This window comes from Balaenoptera borealis (genome assembly GCF_965194805.1).
Source record: "Balaenoptera borealis genome assembly, chromosome: 18".
NCBI lineage: Eukaryota > Metazoa > Chordata > Mammalia > Artiodactyla > Balaenopteridae > Balaenoptera > Balaenoptera borealis.
The window spans coordinates 10,957,913-10,978,151 of NC_138877.1; the positions used below are offsets into that span (position 1 = coordinate 10,957,913).

General features: G+C 36.5%; 1 protein-coding gene across 1 annotated transcript in view; it reads right to left on the reverse strand.

Annotated features, from left to right (window-relative positions):
• Positions 1-20,005, reverse strand: part of STARD13 (StAR related lipid transfer domain containing 13) — a 391,062-nt gene extending 371,057 nt beyond the window's left edge. The window contains exon 1 of the mRNA XM_082365302.1: positions 12,211-20,005. Coding sequence (XP_082221428.1) covers positions 12,211-12,240 — 30 coding nt within the window. The 5' untranslated portion in view covers positions 12,241-20,005. The remainder of the gene's footprint in view (positions 1-12,210) is intronic.
• Between the last annotated feature and the right edge of the window lie 234 nt (positions 20,006-20,239).

The window sequence follows — 20,239 nt, forward strand, 5'->3', positions numbered from 1 at the left end:
TTTTTTCATTCTTTCAAAGAGAAATAATTGAACTGCTAACTAAAACAATAATTTTTTTTAAAAAACTGATGTATTTCTGGATTCTAGTATGTATTTGTTTCTTTAACAAATCTAGCACTTCAGGAGAGAAACTGTTGATTAAGGAATCTGTGGGAGAAAAAAACTCACTGTAACCTGAGATGGCATTAGAAGGTGACTAAGGTCACAAACATTTGTATTAGAGAATAATCTCCCTGGACAAAGTGATGAGAGTCAATCATTTATCCTACTTACATTCAGAAAAGTTTTGTGTCTGTTTGTAATAAAAGGCACTATGTAATAAAATCACTAAAGCAAGTTAAAAACAAAAAGATCCAAATTACAAAGTGGAAAAGGAGAAAGTTGTACTGAAAATCCTAGGTTGAGTTTCTCCACTAGAATCAAGTGCAAGACTGTCTCCGAGCTTCTGAAAAGGCAAAGCAAAGTGAATATTGAAAAGTTCTGTAGCATGGTTACCTTAATTAAAGGAAATAGTTCATCAGAGAGAAATTATCTTATTTCTAGTGTTAAAGTCTAGAAATAACTTATTACCTAGCTCTTCATACACTTGCACCAAATAATATAATCAAATCTTTAACAGAAGCTTCATAAAAGATGCAGGACTGTTCTTCTATGGTTATTAAAGAAAAAACAGACCCTTAATTAAAGCTCAGAGGCCCTTGTTAAATTACAAATCTATAAAGTCAATTCCGGAGGGAAGTAAAAAAAAAAAAATGAAGTATACATGCTCTGTTCTTAGCCATGTGGCTTGATATTTGAGCAGATTTCATCAAGTATTATAGTGAAAAGGAGGTGACAGTGGCATGTCCCTTAAGACCACCCCCTCCAACAATCATCAGTTGGTTCATAAAAGCTTATAATAAAGGTTATACAGCAAACCACTAGGAACTAAATACTGAAATCAATCATAAGAAATTATAAGAAATCATAAGAAATTAAGTGCCTAAAGCAGATTGCTGACTAAAAGGATATCTACATGCAGCAAAAGTTTTACAATGAAAATCAAAGCCTTACTTGCATTTCTTCCAAAATGGGGAGTAAGAAGTTCTCCAAGAACGTATAACAAAGAGCTTTCAAAAAGTCTTAGATAAGAATTAGAGTCTTTAGAACAAAGATGTTTTCTATTATACTTTCTTCGCTCTACACCCATAGCTGCAGTCAGGTTCTTGTAAACTCAATCTAGACTTTTGCATTACCTTTCTCTCCATGTTTCCTACTTGTGAATTTACTTCAATTCCTCTTCGTCATTAATTACTTTGACCATGTTGATCAATTCCTTATAGGACCTACTGTGTTTTTTAAATGCTTTAAAATGAAGACTGCATGTTATACTGGCAAATCTCTCTACAGATTTTCTAATTTTTAAAAATCTTTCTGCTTTTTCCTTTTCTTTCTTGTCTCCTTTTTTTTTTGTTCTGTTTTTCACATTCCACCATCCTTGCTAATGCCTCCCATTCTTCCTGGAATATAATCCAGCTAGCCAGACTCCTTTGGGCTATATAATATGGGATATTTACTATCCCACTGCTCATATTTCCACAGAGGGCAGGGAACTCCCACTCACCCCTTTGGAGGGATTAGGACTGGAGGAACACTTTGGTCCCTCCTTTCCTCCCTCACTTAATCCTCCCCCCAATTAATCCTCCCCTCTGGAGAAGGAGTGACTCGAGGTTGGTAAACTACAGCCCTGGGCCTGTTTTTGTACAGCCCACATATATTTACACATTTTAAATGGTTGGGAAGAAAAGAGAAGAAGAATATTTCATGCCACATAACATGTATATGAAATACAACATTGTGTCTCCTCCAAATGTATCTGTTGAAGTCCTAACCCCCAGTACTTCAAAATGTGGCCTTAATCTGCTTATGTGCAGATATAATTGGTTAATGTTGGTTATACTGGAGTTGAGTGGGCCCTCTAATCCAATATAACTGGTGTCCTTATAAAAAGGGGAAATTTGGACAGAGATATGTACACAGGGAGAACATCAGGTGAAGATGAAGGTGGAGATCAGGGTGATGCTTCTATAAATTACAGAATGCCAAAGATGGTCAGCAAACCACCAGAAGCTAGAATCAAGGCGTGGAGCAGATTCCCTCACAGCCTTCAGAACGAACCCACCCTCCCTACACCTTGATCTCAGACTTCCAGCCTCCAGAACTGTGAATACATTTCTGCTGTTTACGCCACACATTCTGTGGGTACTTTGCCACGGCAGTCCTAGCAAATGAATACAACAGCCAGCCTCATTTATCTACACGTTGTCTATGGCTGCCTCTCTGCAACAACAGCTGAGCTGAGGAGGCCTCAAAACCTAAAATACTCACCTTCTGGTCCATTATAGTACAAGTTTGCTGATTCCTGATTCATCTAATTGGTGAGGTAGGGCAAAGGGTCACTAGGCATATACAGCCCATTCTCCTTGTTTCTCTCCTTTGAGAACTGTCTGGTGATCTTTCCTCAGCCCTTCTCTCTTCTACAGAGGAGGCCTGGAAATGTCCAGCTGATCTGCCTGGGACCAGTGAGTGAGTTCCATTCAGGATAAAAGGAAGAGGAAAATAGGAAGGCGATTTCGGGTCCAAGACATAGTCTCCAATCTAGATTTATCAGTGATAACATTTTTATTGTAATCTCTTTCTGACACCTGTATATATTTCTCAGTTGGTTTCACATCTGGAGGAGAGAGTTACGTGAATCATTGGCCCCCACCAAACCTCAACTTCTTCCCCTCATAGCAAAAGAGTGTTGGAAATCTCATTTCCTTCTTGAAGTCTCTCCAAAAAGGAAGTGAGCGCTGATTTATTTTTTAACCTGTCCATATCCTCTCTGAATATGCAATTCTCATGACTCATTCTTAAACTCTAGACCTCATAAAACCACTTGCAGTAATGCTCACACAAAGTTTAGGTGATTTTTTCATGCTATGACCCTATGTATTTATGCGAGTAGCTGCATGCCCTTTTACAGAATAGATCTAAATTATTATAACCTTCCCCAGATTATGAGCTCCTGAGCAGGTTTCTGTTTAACTTGGTTAAACAGAAGGTCTGGTTTGATTAATAACCAACACAATGCTCTGCTAATTAATGTGGTTTCCCTCATTAATAAAAAAGACCCTACCAATCCCTTGCCAACAATATTATTATGTAGGTTCATAAGGAAGAGAAGATGGAAAAGATGCTGATGATAAATAAGAGCTATGTAGCTTGAAAATTTCAATCACTAATAAAAAATATCTAGAAATATGTCTGAGAAAGAAAAATCAGTCTCTAATCTGTCATCCATACCTTATTAATTTACTCAACCCATTGATATTTGTGGAAAATGCCTATTACACACAAATTCTCTCTGACATCCTATGGAGGGAGGCGATGAAAAATAATAAGCTAAAATGAACAGCTGGTTAAAGACCTTGATATTCAGGCAATAAAAATCTGGTTTTGATCTGATAGATGTTCACAAAGAGTAGCTGAGAAAATGGAGTGTTTGGGGAAAATCATTCTAGCAGTTGTGAATATAGAGATCACAGCTAGATAATCTAAACTATGGACTTGTCTGGCCAGTGGGAAGGAAGGGCAGGGTAGGCCCCGCAGAGCCTGTTGGTTGGAGTAATCTAAGGGTATTCAGGGAAATAACTCATCCAAAGGCAGTACAGCTGTGTTTAAACTCAGTGGGGCATTGTTAACAGCGTGGGGCTTGTTACCTGGATGTTTCTCTGGCACCTATGAACCTCTCGGGGAGAGGGGAATACAACACAAATGAAGTGAAATAAAGTTTCCTGAAAGACTTTCTTGAGGGCAGTGTTTAACAGCATTTGTAACAATGGAAGCTGGGGGCGGGAGTGGGGCAAAGGTCACTTCCCCACTCAGGGGGTGACCTTTCTGCTGGAGCTCTGAGCTGCATTAGGGAACAGCCTAGGGCTGGACCAGACAAGTGAGAGAGCATAATGCTTGGGCAGCCTCAGTACCTCTGGAAAGTTTCAGCTGCTCCATGATATGGGCAGTGATAGATGACATCATGGATTCCAAACTGGATCATAAAGTAATAAAAATGGTACCTGCCACCACGTAGCCAACAAATCCAAGTCCCAAACATGTGTGGGCTTTTACCCCCCCCCCCACCAAGATTCCTAGGGGAAAAAAGACCCTAAGACTGGTTGGCAGAAATTGTAGAGTTGTAGTTTTGGAGTTACAATAAATGGGAGCTTCAAAGTGAGTGTGTGGTATGAGTAGTTACAATGAGTGTGTTGCTTCCAGGTTGCATGGCCTGGAAAACACAACTTACAAAGCAGAGAAGGTGATGTGGGACTGGAGTGCTGGTTGTGTTAAATATCAGCTGTGTGACATTGGTCAAGTCATTCAAATATTTTGGGCTTCAGATCCTGCATCAAAAATGTGGAATCTTTCAAACGTCCTGACAAGGTTGTGGTGAAGCTCAAATGGAATCACGTGTGAGCAAACCCTATACTTTATTTAAAGTGCTATAATTATCATTACAGGGAGTATTTGCACAACAGGCTATTTCTAAAAGGTTCTGAGTGCACTGATTTCCAGCTGTCACCTGATATGAAATGCTTTTGTGTCTTCCAAAGCCATTTTCCAAGAAAACAATTTTTCTCACTTACACAATTGTCTCAGCAAAACCTACAGCCACTTGAAATGACTGCTTTTAGGAGTGTCCGTGTATGTCTGTGTACCCAAAGGGGACACGACTGGGAAAATGCAGCTGTAGCTGGCATAGGAAAAATGAAGGGCAGAAAAGCCTTTGGGGCAGTAGAAAGTGGGGACCATAAAAATCTTGGCCTGATTTTAACATTTCTCAGAGTATAGGAGAGTCAGTATGCGATCTTGTTGGTAGTGGTGGTTCTACTGAGAAATCTTAACTTTAAATTGCCTGCCAATCTCTATTTTGTGTGTCCAAGAAGAGCTATTTATTACTTTTATGAAGCCACCAAAAGCCCACATTGAGGGGGAGAAAAACTAACTATTGAGCAGTATATGCCCTCACACTAAATATATAATGAGAGTAATGGGCAGAAGGTTCTAAAGATGGGCAATATCTGTTTTGATAAAACAAATCTAAGATTGCCCCCAACAGAAAGACAGCCCTCCCTCACCTCCACTAACTTTCTGTTACCCACCTAGGGGAGCAAGTTTCCGAGATTTAATGATGTGCTGGGATGATGGATTTTCCCGGTTAGTTGTCCCTGATAGCTCACCTCCACAGAACAGCCCTTTCTTTAGCCAATAACAGTAACCCATGTATGTATATGAGTTTCACAATCAACAAAGCACTTCATATAGAGAAAACTTACTTTATTGCAGAAAGGCGATTTGGGGGCTCACTTAAACTCAGGGAAGTGATTATGCATATTATCTTTAGGACACTGCGTCCCCTTTATCTCTAGGTTCACATGTTCACGGGGTTTTTAGAGTCATGGCCTTCGGAGCTCACCTTTACTTCCACACTTGTTCCAGGGGCAGAGCTGTTTTTCTCACTTTCCTTAAGAAAACCAAGATCATCTTTGAATGAACTGCACGTTCATCCTGCAATTCAAGGTAAACCCTGATCCCCGTATATCTACCTGAAGTCTAACTCAGTGAATTCTACCTTAGTCACATAAACCTTCCTTAAACAGTCTGTTTCTTGAGGATAACTGTCCAAAGTTAGGTAATTCTCTTAACTTTCTCTCATTATTTTGTTAATACTCTCTCTGACTTAGATGCCCTAAGTTTATTTACTTATTTGTAACAATTTATAAATAAATCAATAAATAGATAGATAGATAAATAAATAAGTGATTTAGATCACCGTCATGTCTTTCCTTCTGGCTTGTTACTTAGAGCTGCTCTGTTCACCAGCCACGTGTGGCTATTGAACACTTGGAGTGTGGCTGGTCCAAATGGAGATAACGCTGTCAGTGTAAAATGCACAGCACATTTAGAGGACTTAGAACCCAAAAAAGAAAGTAATATCTCAGTGATAATTTTTGTGCATTGTTTACATATCAAAATGACATTTTAATATATTGGTTTCAATAAAATATATTATTAAAATTAATTTCACTTGTTCCTTTCACTTTTTTTTTTAAGTGGCTACAAAGTTTAAAGTTATATACGTGGCTCACATTATACTTCTATGGGCAGCGCTGACCTAGAGCTTTTAACTTTGCATTCTAGGTCTTTATCCTACTTCCCCTCCTCCTCCCTCATGCTTAATTCAAGCCCAAATCTCCTGGCCTATTTTCTTTTTCTATGGCATTAACATCCCCACTGAACTACCAATTCTGTTCGATTACATCTGTCCTAGCCAAAGATGAGTTTCTCAGCCCACAGGTGGTGGGGGATAGATTTAAGTACTCACTACCACTCACAGCAAGTATGCTGGCCCTAAAGTTATTCCATTAGAAAAAAAAAAATTTCCCTTATTACTGAAATAATGTCTGGAGACTTAATACAAAGTAGGCAGAACAATGGCAGAATATTCAGAGATATCCCTACTGGTCCTGGAAAGCAGAACTGACTTCCTGGAAAATTACATCCAGTAAGACAGTTCCACATGGAGTGAAACAAATTTAGTCCTGATATTCAAGGGAGTGCATAAAGATTCCTCTGAGAATGTGGAGTTAATAAAAATGGATGGTGAAACCGGTTGTGTTTTTCTTGAAGGGAGTTCATAGGCAGTATCAATCCAGCCCAAGGGAACAATGGGGCTGAATATTTTCGAAGTGCTTGACATAAAGAGCAAAACTTATTTTCTCCATTGTGGTCTGCCATTATTTTTACAATTCTGATATTTTTACAGACAAATCAATCCACACACAGACATGTTTATAATAAACCATTGTTAAACCCTGATGTTTTCAAACTTTCAATGACCAGAATATAGGAAGAACCACCTGCCCTGTCTTCATGTCCTCTTTACCTGCTACTTCCTCCCAGCCATGCTTTCTTTCTCCAGCCTCAAGTTCTGCCTGGGACCCGTTAAAAAAACACTTAAGGCTTTAAGAGAATCAGTAAAAAAGCTGTGGGAAAGCAGGAACCATTCAAGGGGCTGGTCTCCAGAGTTCTGCCCCTCTCACCCACCTCTGAGACAGTTTCCTGTGCATTGCTTGATTTGTTTTTATCTCACTGTTGCCAACTTTAAAAAAATGCACAACGTGAGAATTGTGAGTTAAGTTTTATCTGGGGCAAAATGAGGACTATAGCCCGGGAGACAGCATTTCAGATAGCTCTGAGAAACTGCTCCAAAGAGGCGGGGGGATGCTCAGGATATATGTGATTTTAGTGAAGGGGGAGTATGTGCAATCAAGCCCATATTTTTTGCAGAAGGTTTCTGCTAGTCTCGTGAAGGTTACAGCTAGTCACGAGGAGCAGACATCACCATGAAGGATTTTAGTGCTTTTCTAGATATGATGAGTTACAAGAATTGGGCTCATAAAATCGGCTCCTGAAAATATCGAACTATCTGAAGACCTGTTCTGCCAGTTTTTTCCAGAGCACAGAGCGCCTCATTTCTGCTCTCCACCTGAACTCCTTTCAGGGGGTGTTGAAAGTCAGCAGCTGCAGCAGCACATGATTTAATCCTTGTAGAGGTAGATGGCAAGTGCCAATGGCAAGTGCCAGTTTGCAGATGACACTGGGTTACACGGCCAGAATTACCACCCCCCCCTCATAGATTTATTTGGGTTAAGAGACCTAAATGGGAAGGAAACCCAGAAAAGAGGGGATATATGTATACGTATAGCTGATTCACTTTGCTGTACAGTAGAAACTAACACAACATTGTGAAGCAACTCTACTCCAATAAAAATTAATTTAAAAAAAAGAGAAACTTTTAAAAATGCAAATATTTCTGAGAGTGTTAAAGGGCTTTCAGAATTTTACATGTTGGTGTGAATTATTCAGTCAAATTGCCTCTCTGCTCCCCCTCCCCAACAAGCGATCAGCAGCCTACTCACTGCTTGTCTTCCTCAGTGATAAGGACAGGAATCTGATTTCAAAATAAACAAACAGAAAACTGCCTAATGGGCTCCTCCTTAAATCTGCCAAGATATTAATATTTTAGCAGTTAAAAGAGCCATGTCAAGTCTTTTGAGACATTTTATGGCCAATTCACAGTGTTCTTTCTTGCAGTGGAACTGCGTCTTGAATTTCCTCCAGTAAAATATTGTGAAAACTAGGAAGCGTGAGGAAACTTCATTTTTGCTTCATGAAAGTAGGAGGCAGTATGGGACACCAATTTATGGTCCTATGGTCTTAACTGTGGGGAAGGAAATTTCATCTTTGGTTATGCAGCTATTTGGGGAGGGTGGGGAAGAGAGACAACACAGGTCAGGAGCGATGGCATAGTTCACTAACTCACCACCCATTCACTCTCCCGGAACAGTTGTGTAATTACTAAAGAACATGTACCTCAGGAGACTGACATTTCTGACCAGAAATTCACAGTCACTTCTGCACTCTGTAAATCTTAATGGAGACTTTCTTGGATGTTTAAAGTCTTTAGGACCCTTCTGTGTTGTTTATGGACCAAATCCATTTAGATCACCTAAACAATGGCCATCCCAATAGGGGCTGTCTTCCACTGGTCACTTAAGGTCATAACACATGCCCTACTCAAAAAGCCACAGAAAACATATCCTTGATGATTAAAATGTTCTTAATCCCTGTTCCAAGTTCATAACACAGAAGATCAACAGTGGAGGAAACTTGAAAATTTAGGAAAGCATTATTTTTTCCAATCTTCTTATAGGAGATGATGCATTAGTAACACTTCTAAGTGGTACATCCAGGCAACCCAACGCCAAAACAGCAACCCTCACAAGGTTCTACACAGAGTAGGCACTCAATAATATTTGCCGACTGACTTGTTCAATGTTCTTTTAAAATCACTGTGAAATGTATATCCTGTTTTACTTATAAATGTGTTTTCTCTAAATACCGTCTTACCATAGATATCAACTCATTTTCAGGTGCCATCTGGTGTGTAACTCTGGCACAGGCGTATGTGCCACACAGGTCTGCAGAGTGGAGGATTTATTACCACAGCTGATGCTGCTATCCATTCAAGCCATAGAGGAAATGTGTATAATCAGTAAAGGCTATAAAACGAACCAAAACAAAAGCCTTGAATTTTTCAGATACATAGTTTTAAAATACTTTTCAATAATTCAGAGGAGAAATATATTTGGTTGGTAGCTGGGGTGATCTCACAGGCAGATACATCTAGTCAGGGCTTCAAGAATGCAGTGGCCACATGTGGCTTGTGACTGCATATTTTCAACCCCACGACTGGGCTGTGTTCCTGAAACAGATGTCATTTTACACAGATGTGGCTCTGTATGTATGAGCTCCAGTAAATACTCTCTAAATCTGCAGGGGACAAAAGGAAGGACCTAAACATTCTAGAATAGTTAGTCATAGTTAATCATGAAACACAATATAAATACTAGTGTCTTATTCTCTAGGATATTACATGAAGCATGAAGAACCTAGTGGCAAGACGGGAATAAAGACACAGACCTACTAGAGAATGGACTTGAGGATATGGGGAGGGGGAGGGGTGAGATGTGACAGGGTGAGAGAGTGTCATGGACATATATACACTACCAAATGTAAAATAGATAGCTAGTGGGAAGCAGCCGCATAGCACAGGGAGATCAGCTTGGTGCTCTGTGACCACCTAGAGGGGTGGGATAGGGAGGGTGGGAGGGAGATGCAAGAGGGAGGAGATATGGGAACATATGTATATGTATAACTGATTCACTTTGTTATAAAGCAGAAACTAACACACCATTGTAAAGCAATTATACTTCAATAAAGAGGTTTAAAAAAAAAAAAAGAATCCAATCTATAAATAAATAAATAAATAAATAAATAAATAAATAAATAAATAAATAAATTACATTCCCTTAAGAGGCAATAGCCAATGGATTATAGCATCACATTAAAGATGATGTCTTTCTCCTTTGTAACTTTCATTGTTAATCTTAAAAAAAGAAAATCAATATATTTGTAATAAATGCTTTCTTCTTGGGCTGAGAAACACTCTAAGAAGAAAGCCTTGAGTAAAAGTTTGATGTTATCCATCAGTCGTTCTTCACCAAAAAGAAACGAAATGTGGATCACAGTAAATATAATTAAGATGTGCTGTATTTTTCTTTTCTTTTTTTAATTAAAAATAATTGTCTTTTAAAAAGTACACTTTATTTTTTCAAGCAGCTTTAGGTTCACAGGAAAACTGAGTCGGAAGCACAGAGATTTCCCATATACTCACTGACAGACCCCACACACGTACACAGTCTCCCTTACCAGAGTGGTACATTTATTACAACTGATGAACCTACACTGACACATCATAATTACCTGAAGTTCGTAGTTTACCTTAGGGTTCACTCTTGCTGTAAATTTCATGGGTTTTGACAAATGTATAATGACATGTATCCACCATTATAGTATCATATAGAATAGTTTCACTGCCTAAAGATCCTCTGTGCTGCACCTATTCACCCCTCCCTCCTCCCTAACTCCTGGCAACCACTGATCTTTTTACAGTCTCCTAGTTGTGCCCATTCCAGAATGTCATGTAGTTGAAATTATACAGTATGAAACCTTTTCAGATTGGCTTCTTTCACTTAGTAATATGCATTTTTTCCAAAGGCATTACAAAATTCCCAAGGCAATGAATGCTATGGCATAATGATAAAGAGCATGAAGACTCAGACTCAAGTATTGGTTTTGCCCCTTTGGTCAAGTTACTTACATTTCCTGGGCCTTGGTTTGCTCATCTGTAAAATAAGGATAACATTAATACCTATCCCACTAACTTTATGTTGTTGTGAAAATCAGATTTCTTTTTAAAAAATGGAGGTAATAATACCTATGTTGTAGGGTTGTCGTATGGATTAAATAGGCAATGTGTGTGAAGAGCTTAGCACTGTGCCTGGAACATATTACATATTTAATAATGGTAGCTGACAATTTTCAATTTAATGTGTGCTGAATATTTTCTATTTGACCCTCTAAAACTACTCTCTGCTCTTTTCCATCTTCCTTTGTGGGGCACAATTGCTAAAGAACACATGAAGTGTGTGCCCTTCCCTTCTGATTTCCTAATGAGCTCAGCTAATAAAAAAAAGGATAGAAGCTGGGAGGGAGAGAGATGGGTGTTTTCTCCCTCTGCCTATTCTTTGTCAAGCTGGAGTCTGGCTGTGGCTGCAATCCTCTTCAAAGGCCAAAGATCCTCCTGGGCAACAGTTGTTGGTTTCCCTTAAAGCTGCCCAGACTTTTGTAAGTAATCTCTTAAATGATCTCTTTTGAGGTAATTTAGAAAATTTCTGTTGTTTCCTGTCAGGAAGACACATAATATTTTCCCTTCATATTTACTTGCAAAATTATTATTACTCTTTTCATTGTAAAGCAGCCAGGGAATCATAAATTCAAAAACCGTAAGTAACTCTACAAAATCTTGCACATTAATAATATCCCTCTATATCCAACACTGGTCAGAATTTATGAAGACGTATCAATACTTTTGGATTCAAATAAAAAATGTGAAAAAAAATTAGAAATTTGGAAAAAAGTTATAAATATTAAAAGTTGTAAAATATCTATAAGAAAGGCTGGTCAATTTTTCCTCATTAAAAATATACCAAACACAACAACAACAAAATTCCTGGGCATTATTTAGCTTGGTAGAGCAAAGACAATTATTTAAACAAAGTGTATTTAATGTTTATAACTGATGCTTTGCAGTTGTATTCCCCAATCTGATGCCTCTTTTCTGGAACACTGATCACTGAGATGCATACTATCCTAATAGAGAAGACTTTTATAATAATAGTTCAAGGAGATCTTCAACTGCAGCAGGAATTTTCACTAATAATTAAGAAATTAATTAAAGCACATATGATCTACTGCTATGACTCTACTTATCACAATGGACTATCAATTTTATCTTAAAATCACAGAGTGCATTTTTTCCAATTTTATAAATATTAACTATATATGTTTTTCATTACAAATCATGTTATAATAAAAAACAGGTCAACCTTAATGTTTAACTTAAAACACAAAAAGTAATAGAGAACATGCAAATATGGCACTCTCTTCACTGTATGAGTGGGGCATGGCCCTCCACCCAGAATATTCTGTAAGAAAACTACTTACTTTAGTTTTTGGTCGAGCTCCAGTTGACATTTGGTTTGGCACACCATCAAGATTCTGAATGTTTCCAGTTTTATTTCTACAAATTCCTTCCTTCTGATGATTTTTCTAAAAGATTACTCTTCAGGTTTATAGAATTCTGTAGAAAAAAAATTTTAAACAAGTTTTTTCATGTACAAAGAATTATTCTCAGGCAATAATTCAAATGAATTACTCAATAAAAATACATTTTTCAAAAACCTGAATGGTTTTGAAAGTTAACATAAAATGTGAGAATATTCCTAAATAGCAATAATGTTTCCAAAGACATTTATACTTAGGCTCAGTAAGATCAGCCCTAGTAAAGCCTGTGAACTTGTAAATATAAATTTATAAACTAAAAGTAATTTTATACTACCAACGTAAAATATAGTACTATATTGGCATATTTTAAAACTTTTTAAAAAGCAAAACCAAAGGTATTTAAAAACTTGAAATAAGAGGTGGCTCATTCAAAGCCACAGTATTCTTTTAAGCTTTAAGATCTCAATTTATATATTTTGTAATAGTAGGGAACAAATTATAAAATTTTATTTCTGAAGATTAGCTGTAGAAGTAAAATGAGTTAAGATGTTAGCATAAAGAGAATCCTAAACTTTTCAAATACAGTAAAAGTTCTTCTTCCAAAATGTTAAATTCTTATTGAAGTCATTGTTTGTTTTCACTAATTCTTCCCATCACTTGGAAGTCTGCCACATCTCTCTATGTCCAAGTTCCTTATGTAAGTTACCTAGACGCCTATGCTGCAGTGTTCTGTCCTGGTTTATTCCTTCTGAAAAAAGGACCAAAGTTTTCAGAAGGAAAGGTTGGAAATGTGAATTTTTCATTTAACTAAAAATTTAGTCATTGCTTATCAGGTTGTTCTTTGGGGTGGGAAATAAAACATCTAGAATATACAGCCTTACATGTAAATCTAGCACTGCCAAATACTAGCTATATATAACCTTGGGCTTAATTTCCTCAAATCTAAATTTAATCACCTATAAAACAATACCTTCTGACTTCTACTGAACACTTCTTTGTGCTTGGCATATTTGGCCAATGGAATGTGGGTACAAAGGAACATGTCAAGTCTGAGCAGAAACTTCGTATGTTCTGCTTGGAAATTATAGTTTTCTTACTCTTGATGCTTACAGAAATTCCACTGTGGGGAAAAGAAATAAATATGATGATGAGAATAATGATGATATGGTGTGATAACAGGCACTACCTTAATGAGTTTTACATATTTACATTTTGGGGAGAATCTCCTGATTTGATCTTTTGAACAGAAATTTACTAATTCAAAAATGTCTGAGAAGGGTTTGAAGGACCTAGAAGAGTGTGTACATATTCTGCCCTTGAAAAAAGACCATGAAGGATCTAACAGGGTCTTGGCTTAATTCAAATGCACAGTGATTTTAAAAGGTATGAAAGTTATTAAACTGGAGAAAAAACAGTGGCAAATTAGACTATGTTGGACAGGCAGTCAGTGGTGCTGGCAATACAATGAGTTGGCCAGTGAGTTGACCAATGAGTACTACACTCTTCTGACTACTGCTAATGTCCATTTCTGCTGGCTGCTGTAGACAGTTTGACAGGTGCCTAGAAGAACACCCACTGTGGGTTCATTTGTAAAATGAGGATGATGCTGACACCTGTTTCAATAGGATACTGCATACTACATGAAAGCCCCTTCAGTACTGCTGTAGCTGCTATTGTAACACAGCCTCTTTTTCTTTGGGAAGTTACGGACTGTATCTTATTTAGGAAAAACTAACATTTGATGACAGAATGTTAAGCACAACATCCTATGTATGCTACTTTCACATGTATTCCCTCATTTTTTTCTTCTCAGTAACTGTGAGGGGGGTCCTGTTGGTTGAATTTTATAAAAGAATTCCTAAAGAGAACAAGTTGCTTGACTAGGATCACACAGCAAATGAAAATGCTAAGATCTCTTGACTCGTCTCAGTAACTTCTCTCTTCCCCCATATTTCTCTTTGTATCCTGGCCCAGCCCCACTTCCACAACCTCTCCAGTCTAAATCTCAGCAAGGGTCTGTTCCATCATAGCGTTTGTTCAGCTGGTTAACGGGCTTGGGCTCCTTTTAGCCCTACTGAAGACAGACACCTGTGGAGGCAAGGAAATGGGGCTGAAACTGCAGGAAGGAATTGACCACTACAACCCAGCAGTTTTGTAGAGCTCCTGTGGCTCAGGTACAGCCACTTACAGCACTTAGTGAACATGCTAAGGCACTTTATAATTTTGATGCTGTTATAATACAAATAATATCCTTTCACAAAATTACATTTTCTGTATTCTGTTACTTGCATATAGTAATTCAATTGATTTTTTTGCTTAATTGATGTTGTTTCCATAAATATTTGTAAGCTTTCTGATTAACCTTATATATTTTGGGGGGGCTGTCTTTGTACTCTTACATCAGCGACTAATGGTAACTTTGTTTCTTTACCATTCCTCATTCTTTTCTATGATTTTCCTTATAAGTAGGCTCGGCATCCAGTCAGAGGTGGTAGTATCCTGATTTTATTTCTGATTTTAAGGAGAATGCTTCCAGTGTTTCTCCATTTAACTGCAATGCTGACTGTACTGGGTTTTGTTTTTTCTTAATCAGGCAGTTCCATTCTTTGATCAAAATTTTTTATATGAAAGGATGTTGAATTTTACTGAATGCATTTTCTCCATCTATTAAAATGATCAAATTTTTCTTCTTTAATCTCTTAATTTATAAACTACATTAATTAATCTTATGCTAAACCAACCATGCATTTCTGTATTATATTATCAAAGTACCCTTCTAGTCTTTAAGATTATTTATGATAATGAAGATTGGAATTTGTCAAATGCCCGTTAGATAACTATAGACTTATCAATGAACTACAGTAATAGATTCATAATTATTAAACTATCATTATATTCTTGAGATCAACTGTGCTTGGCTGTGGGAAGCAGTTCCTTTAACTCTTATTGATTTGGTGTTTTCTTTGGTCTTTTTGTACCCATTTTCATTTTTTGTCCTCTTAAGTTTTTGTGTCAAGAAGACATTAGTTTCATAAAATAAATATGGAAACTATGCCTCTTTATAAATAAGATGTAGAAATTTTACATTGCATGAGAATTATCCATTCTTTGAAAATCTCAAAGAACCCATAGGCAAAACTCTTTGACCCTTAGAGGGACATATTTTTTTGATAACTTTAAAAATTTCTCCTATTGGTTTAAAGTCCATTTTTGTAAGTTACTCCTGAGTGAATTTTGACAATATATGTTCTACTACACTGTCTATTACATGAAGTTTTTCAAATTTATTAGCAGACCTATGTAGACTCTTGTACTTTGAAAATCATATTGTATCTGATATTATAGCCCTCTTGTTCCTGTTCTATTTATATTGTCTAGTGGAAAGAGCCTAACCGAGGATTTAGGATTTAGGTTAGACAGACTCAAGGTAGATATGCCAACTCACTTGTTAGATCTCAGCTTAATCACCACTGCCTCTGGGAAGCCTTTCATCACTCCTGGTAGATGTTTCTGTGAATTCCTATATTTCCTCTAACAAAACATTTCTCTCACATTATTACTGTAATTTGTTTAATGAGCAGCTTCTATGTTAAATTGTAAGCTCTAGGAGGGTAAAGAGGAGGTCTGTTTAATTTCCCACCAAGCACCTAGCACAGAGTGAGTATTCAATAAATCTATGTTGAATTAACAATTACTTTTTTCCATGTCCTTCTCTGCTTGTCTCTTTCATAAGATCATAGTTATAATGGACTTTTATAGCTACCATACCAAGAGAGCAGAAGAATGATTAAAAATGCCAGCTCTGGAGCTAGAGTACTGGGTTCAAAGCCAGGCTGTGCCACTCACTAGCTGTGTGACTATGAACAAATTATTTCACTTCTTTGTATTTCAGTTGCCTCATCTTTAAAACCAGAAATAAATAATGTTTTGTACTCATTAGATTGCAGGGAGTTTATATGTGTGAAACACTTAAAAGTGTGTCTGGTACATAGCAAGTTGTGAATTAATGTTAGCTATTGTTATGTTAGTACATGACAGGTAAATGAACGGGTAAAATAATAAATCTGTAAAAATAGAGAAAATACTTGCTCCACCTCTGGCCTTCTCTGAGGATCAAGTGATGTGAGTTTTAAATAATACAAGCATTTGAGGTGTTTTATTAAACTCATTACAAACGGGAAGCCCCAGTGGCCACAGGAAGAGAACTGTTTTATTCTTTGGGAAAAAGTGACAAGGGCAGAGAAATACTTAATTAGGTTTTGTTCCTTATTGGAATTTTTCTTTAATATTTTAGCCTCTACTACAATAAAACTATATTATTTTAAATACACAGCTTTAACAGTTTAATATTTTTGTAACTACAAAATAACTGAACAAGAATTTTTCCTGAGACTTGATAGTTCTTTGGGAAATAATCTCTCACTTTTCAAATATCTTTTTTTCTGGGTCTTTATCCATTACTTACTTTTTATAGTTCACATTTTATTTAAACAATGTCTCTCCATTTGTTTTTCTTACGTTGACAAGAAAATTTTTAAATGCTATCCTTGTAGTTATTCTCAAAGTTTGCTATGTATAGGTATTAGCCCTAGAATACTGAACTTCACTGATATAACGATCATTGAATATTTTCTGCTACATACAACCAAGCCATGACATAGGATTGCAAGAAACCAAATAATAAAATTCTCTTCCTAATCTTTGTTCGAATTTCATATAAAGAGAGCTTAGGAAAAAATTCCTAAGATAAGATATTTATGCTTATGCAAATACAGCAAAGAATGAGGTGGGTCATTGTTGTTGATTGTCCAAACCTGGAGAGACAAAGAGCAAATTCTTTTACCCATTCTGCTCTTTTTAGAATAGAAGAACAAAAACACAGAAATACATAAAGATAATCCTATTATTTAAACAATTCCAGGGACATTTCTAAAACTTAACATACACTATTCAAATTTTTACATAATATTTTAAAGTATAACATGCCATTCTTTAATTTCCTCATTTGCAAAGAAGTATCTCACTAGTTAACTTAGAAATTGAAGATCATTACATTTGATTTTTTGGAGGAAAGCACAATGTTTATAAAGAAACATCCATTTTAAAAAACACTTAAAATACCGGCTATTAATATCTAATTGCAACAACAGGTATAAAAGATGTAACATCAATTTTGATCCCAAATATAAAGGGTCAAAGCCATGCATAGACTGAAAGCTGCCCTTGCCATTTATTTTTCAAGTAGTAGATTTGTTCTGTATCTCAAAAAAGAAGCTTGTGTAATTAACTTTCAAGGACCATTAAAAAGACAAAGAAGAAATTTAAGCACACATGAAAATTTTCCCAAGCTGAGTAAAGTAATTTGTATTGAATTTATTTTTGACAGTGTTTCTAATCTGTTCTTCCCATAACTGAGACTAATTAACTTATCCTGCTAAAACACCAAGAAAGGCATATTTGATTCCAGATCTATCTGAAAAATGAGAGACCTTCATTTTTCATATTCCTATAGCTGGACACAAGAGTCCCCTTCTCCATCACATTAATGATAACTACCATTTACTTAGTGCTGTGTAGTGAAAGCAGGCTGCTGACTAAATTCAGGTCCTGATTTCTGTGCTTACTGTCATGTGACCTGAGCAAGTTGCTTAAAGTCTCCATGTCTCTGCTGTCTCATTGGACTAAAATGGGAATATTAATAAGACCTACTCATAGAGTTTTATTTATTACTTCCCATTTTATTTTTTTGGCCCATATTTTACCCAGGATATTGTCACCGCTTCAGGATGCCAGTTTTAACTGCATTATATTCTCTGTGAGAGCTATGACTATACCCTTTCTGATGGGTTAATTACTACAAAAGGTTACCAAAGACCGAACATGAACAGACTAAGAAGAAAATTACTGCCATACTAATTGAAGAACTCAAATGTCTCTTCTAAATCCTGTGATGTGATCCATTAAAGATAGACAAAGTGATGGAATAAAACATGAGACGTGTGAACACAGAATACTCACAATTATGTATAGTTCTACTTAACATAGTGACATATAAGACAAGCGTTTGTAGTCTCGTGGCTTTTTTTTTTTTTTTCACCTGTACATAGTTGATTAGGTAACTCCATCTTTTCCCTGTACCCAATGGCTTCCTTAGGCAAAGTATCTCTGGAGCTAATCAATTTCCTGTCTCTTCTCATTCATTCATTCATTCATATGCCAAGCACTGTCTTAGCACAGGGAAAACAAAAATAAATACAACATATTTTCTTTAAGAGCTCTAGTCTACACAGAAAGGGTCATGTAGACATAATATTACAGGGATTTAAGCCAAAGTATCATATAAAATGATATGAGAACACAGACAAAAGAGCAAATAATTCTGCCTGGGGAAAAGGAAGAGTTCATAGAGGAAATAACCTTTAAACTGAGTTTTGAAGTAAGAATAGTAGTATTTCAGGGAAGGGAATCCCAAGGGCATGAATGCACAAAAAGAATACAGCACGTTCAAAGAATAGTGAGGATTTTTAACTGACTCCATCTGTTGATGCCTAGAGGATAATGGCAGCAAATGATGTATGAAAATTAAATGTGGTCCTCAGATAAAAAGCTACATATTAAGGAATTTGACTTTTCTCTGTAGGTAACGGGAACCTTGCGGATTTTTGGTTTTGTACTGTTGTACTTTACAACTGAGAATGTTAAGAAATATAGGGAAACTATATAAATATCAAAGAGTTTTAAACATGCATAATAGACATCAGTATCTCAAAATTTCTCATTTGAGCTTAACTCTCCCTTGCCTCTGCTCCCTCCTCTTTGTGACCAATTTTTCAAAATAATATTTTTATTGTAAAAGAAAGCGGAGATATAGAAAAGCACACAAAACAGATGCACAGCTTAACAAATTACTCAAAGGAGAACAATATTAACCACCATCAGGTCAAGAAGTAGAAGTTTGCCAGAACTCCCCCTCCAACATGCAAAACCCCTCTAAATCCTCCATACCAACTGCAATCCCATTCTTCCTTCTATAAGAAATCATTATCCTTTTACAGTAGTTATTTCCTTGCATTGTTCATAGTTTCACCAGTCAAATGTATATCCCTATATGCTAGTCTTGCTCCTTTATATATGTTTTGATATGTCTTTTAAGTCTCTTTTAATCTAAAACTTATTTTTGCTACAAGTTATCTGTTGAAAAATCCAAGAGTTTTCTACACTGTAGAATTTTCTAGTCTCAATTTTACAAATTGCATGCTCAGTAGCTCATTACAGCTTGTTCCTCTGTCTTCTGTGTTTCTGAAGATCAGTAGTTGAATTATATTCAGGCTCAATCCCTTTGGCATGACTTTAGGTAGTGTTGAGTGCTTCCATGAAGAGGTATATAATGTCTGATCAATGAATTTGGTAAAGTTGCAGGATACAAAATTAATGAAAAGAAATCTCTTGCATTCCTATACACTAGTGGTGAAAAATCTGAAAGAGAAATTATGGAAACACTCCCATTTACCACTGCAACAAAAAGAATAAAATACCTAGGAATAAACCTACCTAGGGAGACAAAAGACCTGTACACAGAAAACTATAAGACACTGATGAAAGAAATTCAAGATGATACCAACAGATGGAGAGATATACCATGTTCTTGGATTGGAAGAATCAATATTGTGAAAATGACTATACTACCCAAAGCAATCTACAGATTCAATACAATCCCTATCAAATTACCAATGGCATTATTTACGGAACTAGAACAAATCATCTTAAAATTTGTATGGAGACACAAAAGACCCCAAATAGCCAAAGCAGTCTTGAGGGGAAAAAACGGAGCTGGAAGAATCAGACTCCCTTACTTCAGACTATACTACAAAGCTACAGTAATCAAGACAATATGGTACTGGCACAAAAACAGAAACATAGATCAATGGAACAAGATGGAAAGCCCAGAGATAAACCCACGCACCTATGG